Genomic DNA, 10,573 nt, shown 5'->3' on the forward strand with positions numbered 1-10,573 from the left:
ATGGCGTGTATGAAATTAGCGTGGTGACTGAGAATGGGGAAGAGCTAGGTGATGTGGGTGAGAGAGATTTTCAGTTGCAAAATCGTGGTTTAAGGGAATGGAGGAAGAGAATGGCGTGTATGAAATTAGAGAGAGAGAACGTGGAGAGAGAAGTTTACATCAAATACGGTAATTATGTGAGAGAAAAATCTGAAAAAGGAGAGAAAAATAATAAATAGCGTATATAATGGCTTAAGGGTAGGAGGTAACCATAAATAGATATTTTGCTATAAATATTAAAAGGTAGCTATAGAATATAATTTTTTTAAATGGTATTTATTTAAAAAATAAATAAGGTGTTAACCTTTGTTATAGGAGTTAAAAATTCCTTAAAAGTATCATTTTGACAAAAGAAATCGTAATTGAGCACATTAATAAAATCCCTAGTCATGGGTCAAAGGGCGGCAAGCTTGGCCCAATAAAACTTGACGGGTGCTGCGAAAAGGCGGGAAGTTTTGCCGCCATATCAGAGTAAGGAAACTCTTGACTGCTCACTTCCCCAATTTTATTCAAACCCATCCCTATTTCTCTATTCACACTCTCCAGTTTCTCCTCCAGGCACTAATCATCAATTTCCAAGGTTAGATTTAATATTAGACCGCAATTTGCTGTTGTTAATTGATATTTTTTTTTACCATTTGGGTTGTTTTGATTTGTTCATGTTGTATTACTTATTGCAATTTTCTTGTAATAATGAGTTATTTTTTCACTCAACCCATATTATTCTTGGTGCGAATAGTACATTAACTTTGTTTTTGAAAAAATAAATTTTACATATTCAGGAACCATATAAAAATTACTGCGGTTCACATATTTGAAAAAATCTTAGTCGAAGAAAATCTATGATTCCCCAAATAATAGTAATAATAGTATTATTCTTTTTGGAGTATTAAGATAAACATGGATCATGTTGAGCATGGGCTGAGCTAGAAGCCCGGCTTCGGGAACCTAGTAGCTTTTGCTCAAATAGTGTATTTGTGCTAGGAAATTCATTAAATATGTACAAATATTAAATTTAGAACCTAGTTGTTAGTACTTGAAGTCATCGTTCCAAAATCCAGCACTCATTAAGTTGAAATCCTAGCTCCGCCTCTAAAGTTGAGTTGATGTTCCGTGTGAAATATGCAGTTAGAACTTAGAAGTGTTTACGAGTTTGCAGTTTTAGTCTTTGTTTAGTAGATGCTTATAGTTTATGAAATGCATGTTCAGTGATGGAGGCATTTTGTGTAATTAGCAACTGCTAATACTATTGGCTTAGTCTGATTGGGGAGTTTATAAAAGTTTAACTAACATGCTCTTGATTTGCTGTCTTTAAAGTTTTAGTAGCAAGAGCCAATGAAAATGTAAAATGTTTACTATTCTGTTTACTAAAGTTCTGGAACCAGAAACATAACTTGAGATAGAGAAAAAAGGTTTGAAAAGCGATTCTCAGTTCCAAATTTAATTCTCTTCAATTGGTATAGCTAGTTATTGACTCTAGGTTTGATGGCTAAGAGTTAAATGCTTATAAAAGTCTTATCTCACTCAATTATCCTAAATTTTGTGTGCAAATGAGTCTAAGATACTAATGAAAAATTTGGTATATTTTAGTCAAAATCTGTTTGTCCGTCGAATATGAATGCCGGATGCCATTAGACATGAAATGCTATTGTTGGGCTAAACCACCCAAAGATACTCTTAACATGATATGATATTGTCAGCTTTGGGCCAAGCCCTCACCGTTTTTCTCAAAATGTCTCATACCATTAAGAGTATCCCTATACTTGATATGTAGCTTTCCAATCTTTTTCGGCTATCAATGTGTGAATTTTGTTCGTACAACCAATAGTTATTCTATAACTTGCTATGGCAAATGACATGAAGAAATACAATCTCGACTCAGTTTTTATTTTTTGTTTTGTAGGAGATGGACACGTCAAATCCTGCAGTCTTTGTCAATGCTGAGTTCCTCAAAGAGCACGTGGGAAGGAGGGTTCGCGCAGTGGTTCAGGTTATGCAGTCTGATGGTGATACAGTCATTGGAAAATCAACTGATGAAAAACAGCTAGTTTTGAAAGGAAATCCACCTAATCCTCTTTCAACTTTTGTTGAAGTAATTGGTATTGCTGACACTACCCAGTCTATACAGGCAGAAACTTGGACCAATTTTGGTGATACTCTTGGTATGTCTTGCTAATGTTATTCAGATAATATTCTTGGTTTTTCCTATATCCTTTGTATTTGAATGCTAGTTTTGTACAATACATGTACATGCATTCATCGGCGATAACTCCAAACTTTCCTGCTGAATTGAAAGAGCTACTGGTAAGATGGAAATATAAATTTCCCCCAAGATAAATAAACTGTATTTTTGCTCGTACACAAAGATGAAAAAGGAAAGGAGGGCATTGTTAAGATTAAGTTCATAACTCTATAATTGATGGTGCAGTTCATGATAACTATAAGTACATAAACATTTTGGTCACGGGAAATTTAAGATCTATAAGATACTCCACAGATGAGTTGGTTGTATCAATTAAGTGAACTGAACAATTGATGGTAGAGTCATTCATTGCCTGTCGTTTATCTTCATTCTGTTGCTTCTGAATTTTTTTTATAAGAAATTCAAGAATTAAAACAAAGGGATTTGGTTAGTGTAACTAATCAGATTGTTATGATGTCTATAATTTACAGTAGTGTTCTACTTTGCCTACACCCCTACCATCATGTGGTAGCTGTTATTATTCTTACTCTGTCAAACATTTCAAGACCGATGTAATTTACAACAAAATACTGAGTATATTCCCACATGTGGGATTTGTGGAGTATAATATGTACGCAGACCATACTCCTACCTTGTGCAGGTTCCAGTAGACCCTTGGCTCAAGTAAGCACAATATTAGCAGTAAAGAAATGCAATATAAAAAATGAACAAGTCATGGAAAGGAGACATAGCAATAGCGGGATATTAACAGACTGAAACACACGCAATATCGATGTAGTAATCTGACCTCAGAATAAGTGATTCCAGACTGCATATAACTTTGTGCATGCTATGGTCATTTCATGTAGGCATAGTTTGATTATGTAAAATTCTTCTAATAACTTGAGGTTTATTGAAACTTTTGCTATATGCATAGTGCTTTCCCTCTTGATTATCTATACTTGCTCATCTTCTTCTGAATCCCAAATTCTTTCATATTTGGCAGATATTACTAGCTACGACAAGGTTTGCAGACTGGCAAATGGGGACCATAAGCACTTGTTTATCTGAGGAATGGCGATCGAATGCTATAGAAGAGGTTGAATTCTAATTTCTGCTGCATTCTTGCAGTGTCTAAATGTATCAAAGTAGTTTGAATTACTTTTTGAACATTTGGATCTTCAGCTTCTGTTAGTTATCAGAAGTTTAGTTCTGTGGTAGATAGAAACTTGTTTTGTTTTTGCTATTTGGTATTGAACCCTATATTTGTGGTTCCCTTAGCTAGTCATTTTGACTTCAAATGAACTGTGTTACATAAGTTGGATACTCATGTGCTAAAAAATGGTACAACTTTGCCAATCCCTAACCTAGAACTTCCATCCCTATCCAAAGCAATTTCATCCGACATATATTGGATAACTTCATAGTCGAATTCAAAATTTAAACTTTATGATTTAAGTTTCCTTTTTGTTTAGACGAAAGTCATAAAAATCAAACTCGCGTTTGTTATGTGAAATACTTCTATTGGTATTTCAATAGCTCCACATATGTATACTGTAGTACCATACTCTAGTCTCTACTTTAGTAGCCCATGGTCACCTAATCTTTTCATTGTGCTTTTAGAATTTTTTAAAAGTATTACTTCACTTTATATTTTTGTATTTTACGACAAAGTAACTAATCTTGATTGAAATATGCACATATATGAAGATGGATTTAATAACTACTTAGTCTCTCCAAAATGTTTATATTTTATCAGAGTTCCTCTAACTCCAAATAACATAAATTTAAATTGCTTTTGTACCATACTCTATAAAGGCTCATTTTTCATCCAACAGTATAAAGGGTCATTTTCTCATCATTATCTCTCATTTATGGACTTACAATTGTTATGAATGTGTTGGTCATATTTTATTTTTGGCAATTTATGTTAATAAAGTTAATCTTTTTTAAAAATACACACCTGGAATGTTCTATGATTTTTGTGCTTATTGTATTAAAAAAATTACTCTAAATAATTTAAATCGAGTGAGCTTTAGAAAAGTTTTGAAAATATTGATCTATCATTAAAAAGAGGTACGAATTGCACACATTTTACGAAGTTGTCTGTATTAGTTGATAACATAATAGAATATATGCCTGATTCAAGAATACTTGTCACATATAATTTTTTTCTAAGAAATTTTAGTTTGGGAAATTATTTCTTATGCATCAAACAAATGATAATGACAACCTCCTTTTGTTCCTTCCAAAAAACAATTAACAATAATACCGCGGGGAAGAGTCATTTGGAGTTTTGGAAAAAAAGAAAAGGAAAAAAAAAATTGATTCTTAATTCCTACACAATAATTACGTTATGGCATACAAATATGACTTTGTAATTATTACATTATACTAATTTTAGGGTACGCGCGATTCAGGTGTATCTTCACTGTGAATGTAGACTTTTTTGAAACTACATAAATATTATCAAAGAATATACTTGAGTTAGAAAAATATAAAGAAAAAATTAAGTACTGAAAATGATGGATTCTAATATTATTACACTAACTCAGCCTAACCTCATAAAAGTGCTCATGATGTTATCCAAAATTCAACCCGCATTCGCACAAGAGATATAAGTACCAATAGAATACTATAGTGTCACATTTTCTTCCGTAATAAATGACCAAATATTTATTATATATTTTTATCATGAATTTTCAGAGAGTCATCTAATTAACACAAATTTTAAAAAATGTATCTTTCTTTTAAAAATTCAGAATAAAGTGGTTGGTCATATAGTTTTTAGAAAAAAAGGATAATTAAGTAATAATATAAAGTCTGGAAATAATGACTAATGTTGAGGGAATATTTTATAACAAATTACTAATGTATAAAAAATTACAGAGGGCTATTTGTTGGAATTGATGAAAAAATAAAATAATATATTTAATATCAACTAATTTTGAATCCATTTTGTCTTCTATCCTTTTATTCTTGTTTCTTCTAGTTTAAAATTTTTACCAAGTCAACTTTACTAATATACTGAAATCGGTTTTGATCTATTTTTTGATTTCTTTCATCACTGGTAGTCTATTTATGGAAACACATTTATGTAGCCGACAAAAAGTCCTGTCAGCTTGATTTTTTTTACTTTACGATGAATTTGAAAAACAATTGATATCCGGCTTAAAGTATGCATATTTTTATATATATATTGTCTCGCACTGTGCTCATGTCTCATAGATTTCGATTGTATAATATAATGATTTGTGCTAATTTATGGTATTTCTATGTGTAGAAATCATTCAGATGCAATTTGGGACGAAAGTGTGCGAATTAGAGCGAAAATAGGAAGAAAAGGCAAAATTACACATTTGAGCGCCACAGGCGCGTGGAGCGCTACATATGGCCCAGTTTTTAGAAGCATAAAATATCCAGCGCCCCACACTATCCTGGGCGCTAGTGACGGGGACTTGTCCTATTTCGCCCGGGACTTGGTTATTTCGGCCTTACACACCCCAACTCGTATAAAAGGGGTCCTAAACCTATTTTGGAGGGGGGAAACGTTTTTGAGAGAAACTTTTGTCCAAGGGAAAGCACAGAGCCGCCGTGAAAGCCGGGTTGCATCTTTTCTTCCACCAAACTTAGTAATTTTTATGTTTCTTTGTATGATTTGTTGTTTGGCTACCATGTCTATGTGGAGCTAAACTTCATGTTCTAGGATAGTGGTTCTTTCATGACTATTGTTATTCAGATATTGATGTTGCTTTCTTGATTTATCATATTGGTTTGTTTATTCAATCTCGCGCTGAATTATTTAATTGTTTGATCACCAATTGAATACTATCTACGAATCTAGAATGGAACTCGAATGTGAGAATTCTATATTGCACATAGGATTGAATAGAGCAACTTCTTGAACCTGGGCATCGGGGAACGGATTCGCGGTTAGGATAGACATATACCTAATTGCCTTGCTTGGTTGATATATAGGAATTATAAATGCGTTGTTGTTAGTTCTAATTCTATAGACATATATGCGTTAAGTTAGTTTGAATAGGCGAGTAAGAACTCGACAGATTCTTATGAGCGATATTAACCCTGTCAACCAATAAACTAGATAAATTAGTTAGTCAATTTAATTAGAAAAATACAATAGGAATATTAGATAGCCCATAACCCTAGATCGTTTTCATAATATTGATAACATAAAAATATGCTCTTCCTCTGTTCAAAGTTCATTATGTGTTTTTCTTTATTTTAATTAGTTTAGAATCAAATACTTCTAGTTTTAATTCATGTTTAGATAGTTAGGATAGTCTAATTTAGTTATAGTTAATCAGAAGTTCTCGTGGGTTCGACATCTGACTTTTAGTCATTTTATTACTTGATGACCGCGTAGACTTGCGTGTGCGTTTGGCCGCAATAAGTTATTGGCACCGTTGTCGGGGACTTAGAAATTAACTATATTTCTAGACTAGACATTTACTTTTTTTTATCTATTCAAGTTTTTTTTTAGTTTAGTTAGTATTTTTTATTTATTTTAACATGGCATCTTGGTATGAAAATTATTCGAATGATGTTTATTCTTATTTTGATGATCTTTGTTCATATTGTGGAGGACCCCACTAGTAAAAAATTATCAGAATATTCCCGGGACCGAGTTGTGCGCACAATCTCAATCCTTCGAGTGGAATATTTACAATATATGTGGTGGTCAATGTGGTCATTCGGATGGTTGTCATAGTTCTTTTCATCCTTCTCTAAGCCCTTATTATGATTTCTAACAATGTTTGTGAGTTTGATGGGGGCAATGAAGTGCAGGATATGGAACGTGATACATATATTAGGGATATTTTGAGGCAAGTAGCAGAGCAACGTGATGAACTTAAAAAAGATATGAAAAGAATGAGGGCATCAATCACAAGAATGAAGGCCAATCTAGAAGAATTGAATGAAGAGAGCGAGTACTAGTAAGAGAAAATTGTTGAAAAAGAAGAGATTTTGAGCCAAACTTGGCTAGTGGAACAAGCTGAAAAATTAAAAATATACGAGGCTCAACGTGAAAAAATTACAAATGAGATGAGATACTTTATAGAAGGAAGAGATGAACTGGGACAAGAGATCGATAAATTTGGCATTGTTATTCACGACTTAGAGGCTCAATTGAATGCAAAGGTTGATGCGTCTAACGCCCAACCAAATAGTAATGAGTTGTGTGAAGCTGAAAAGGAGCTTATACGCCAAATTGAGGAGCTAAAAGTGGAGAGCCAATCACTCGAGCATATTTTTGTTGATGATGCCCATGTTGAGAAAAGTACACTAGAGCCATGTGAGGAAGCAAATAGTGTTATATTTGAAGACTATTGTGCATGTAAATATGAGGATGTAAAGAGTAATACAATTCTAGAGTTAGGGCGTATTGGTTCTCATTCCATACATTTTCAACATTGTGTTTGGATGATGACATGGAAATCGAATCATATGAGCCTTTGGAGGAGCCAATGGACGAGAAACGGGGTACTTACATTCTTGAATTTGTCGTGCCAGAAAGACAAAATTGCATACCTCATCCAAAGGTCAAGAAGTGTAGAATGCGATATTAGTTGCTTGGCCCAATTAAATTTGTCTCACCGCCCCGGGAGCATAACAGAAAGCTTGAAGCCAATTTAGGAGCTCAATTCATAAGTTCGAGGTAGAGGCAAAAAGTGGTTCACGTCGTGCCACGACGTTAAATTAGGCGCTTGTTGGGAGGCAACCTAGCTTTACTGCTTTCTTTTAGTTTTGATTTTTTTCTTGTTATATTATTTTTGTAATGTTGTTTTATTTTGTAAGATTTTGATCATAGGGAGCAAGGCCATAGGAAGTGTACAAAAGTGAGCTAGATGGTTGGAACTAAGTGTGGGGTGCCCGCACAAAGCATTATATGTGGGAGAAGTCTCAGTACCCGTGAGCCGCTATTGCTTCAACCTTTGGCCTTTCAAGGAGTTTCTTGTCCACCCTCGTTATTTGTTTTTGCTTTATTTATGCATTTGGGACACTGTACTCTTTTAAGTGTAGGTGAAAAAATTCCTCTAGATAATTAGTAGTAGTATGTTAGTAGTAAAATAAATGTTAACTTCTTATTTTGAGTTTAACTTTTTATTTTTATTTCTGTAGTAGTGTAGTATTTTAGTAGTAGTTTTAGTAACTTTTTTTAAAATAGGGAAAATCAAAAAACAAATATTGAAAATTTTGGACTTTTCCTAACGATGGATCTCCTAGACAGTTTTCTTGAGGGATTAAAGTCTAACCAATAACACAAAAAAATATATCTTTTAGTTTTTCTTAGGTAGAAATAATCCCCCGTGAATTTTTTTTTTGCCTCGGTTCTTTTTCATTGGGTGTATTTTGAACCAGTTAGTAATTTTTTATTTTTAGAGTAGATTAGACTTTAGGGAATAAATGAAAGAAAGATGAGATTTCTAAGCGCCTGTCACGACCCAAAATCCTAACCTATCGTGATGGCGCGCAACCCGACATTATGAAACAATTCCAATACTTTTAACAGAAAGATGAATTAAAGCAGTTTTAAATAATAAAAGTTCTCATAAATAGGGCTAGAAACTCAAAACACAACGCGAAAGTTCCCAACTATCGGAATATCACAGAGTACATGAGCATCTATACATCACAAGCCTGGAAAATATTGTTTATGATAGTCTGAAACTAAATACAATAATCGAAAAGAGTGGGAAGGAGAGACAAGGTCTACGAAACGCACGGGCAGCTACCTTGGGATCTCCCAAAAGATCAATTGTGCGATGAAATCAACACCCACCGTGTCCGAAAATACCTGTATCTGCACACGAAGTGCATGGTGTAGCGTGAGTACAACCAACTCAGTAAGTAACAATATTAAATAAAGAACAGAAAGTAGTGACGAGCTTCACAGTCAAAGTTAAATTACAGTGATTCCAACATAGGAAAGTAGGCATGCTCTCAAGTTCGACAATTAAAGTTAAAATAGTTAATTCATGTCACGTTCAACTAAAACAGAAGATAATGTCTCTCACAAAATTTCAAGACAGTGATATATGACAGCTGAAGTACAGCAGAAATGAAAGTCAAATACAACCTCTCAGAATAACAGTCACTTAGTCCTCCCATTCACTCCAACCTTACAATTACTCATTCCTCACAGTCACTCATTCCTCAGTACTTGGCACTCGGCATTCGCACTCAGTAGGTACCTGCGCTCACTGGGGGTGTGTACAAACTTAAGAGGGGCTCCTTCAGCCCAAGCGCTATAACAAGCCAATCATGGCATATATCAGTGAAACATGTTGCGGCGTGCCCGATCCCATAAACATCCTCACAATCAGGCCCTCGACCTCACTTATTCATCAACATCTCCAGTCTCGGGCTCTCAGAAATCATGATAAGCAGCCCAGACAGCAATAATATGATGCATCAAAATGAATAATAGAGACTGAGATTTAATATGCAAATAAAACTGTGACTGAGTACAAAATAACAATTTAGCAGATAATTCAACATGTACATGACTTCTGTGGGTCCCTACAGTGCCAACACATAGTCTAAACATGATTTCTAACATGATTTGTGGTTCAATTTCTCTACTACATGGAGAATATACAGATAACAACAGATTATTCAACTACACAGTTTCATGGAATTTGACCAGGTTACAATTCCTACGGTGCACGCCCACACGCCTGTCACCTCAAAACCAAATACATGACATGTAATAAGGGGTTTTTTTACCCTCAGAATCAAATTTAGAACTGTTACTTACCTCAATTCGAGCCAATCTCTACTCCAACACACCCTTGCCTTGCGAAACGGCATCTGAATGCCTCGAATCTGCCCATAAATAATTCGATATAATCACTATGGGCTAAAGGAATCAACTCCATAAGAAAATGCTAAGTTATTAATCAAAAGTCAAAAGTCGACTCAAAAGTCAGCCCCTGGGCCCACGTCTCGAAATTCGATAAAAGTCACAAAATCCGAAAGCCCATTCAACCACGAGTCCAACCATACCAAATTTATCAAAACCCGACACCAAATCATCACCCAAATTCCCAAATCAAACTCTCCAAATCCCTAGCATCAAATTCCCAAATTACACCTTAAATACACATCAACTAGGTGGAAAAATCAATGGAGAAGCAAGATTATTGATAAAAAATGAGCATAAGGGATTTACCTCAAGAATCCCCTCGAAAACCCTCTCAAGAATCACCCAAACCTGTGCTTGAACTGTTTGAAATGAAGCCAAAATCGCGAACCCCTGTTTTAATAGTCTGCCCAGCACTTTCGCTTATGCGAGAACTTAATCGCTTCTGCGGCGTCGCAAAAGCG

At 34.5% G+C, this 10,573-nt stretch overlaps 1 protein-coding gene across 1 annotated transcript; it reads left to right on the forward strand.

Annotated features, from left to right (window-relative positions):
* Positions 1 to 479: 479 nt before the first annotated feature.
* On the forward strand, positions 480 to 3,496 carry LOC107773701 (replication protein A 14 kDa subunit B). The gene is made up of 3 exons (XM_016593118.2): positions 480 to 619; positions 1,943 to 2,201; positions 3,228 to 3,496. The coding sequence occupies exons 2-3, from the start codon at positions 1,946 to 1,948 to the stop codon at positions 3,290 to 3,292; spliced, it is 321 nt and encodes a 106-aa protein (XP_016448604.1). The 5' UTR covers positions 480 to 619; positions 1,943 to 1,945; the 3' UTR covers positions 3,293 to 3,496.
* Positions 3,497 to 10,573: the final 7,077 nt, after the last annotated feature.

The sequence above is a fragment of the Nicotiana tabacum genome, chromosome 10, assembly GCF_000715075.1.
Source record: "Nicotiana tabacum cultivar K326 chromosome 10, ASM71507v2, whole genome shotgun sequence".
Classification (NCBI taxonomy): domain Eukaryota; kingdom Viridiplantae; phylum Streptophyta; class Magnoliopsida; order Solanales; family Solanaceae; genus Nicotiana; species Nicotiana tabacum.

What these genes read in the sequence shown, in the direction of transcription:
- LOC107773701 (XM_016593118.2), top strand. Translation starts at nt 1,946, where the DNA reads ATGGACACGTCAAATCCTGCAGTCTTTGTCAATGCTGAGTTCCTCAAA. An exon ending in CAATTTTGGTGATACTCTTG is followed by an intron (nt 2,202 to 3,227) that starts GTATGTCTTGCT and finishes CATATTTGGCAG; the next exon opens with ATATTACTAGCTACGACAAG.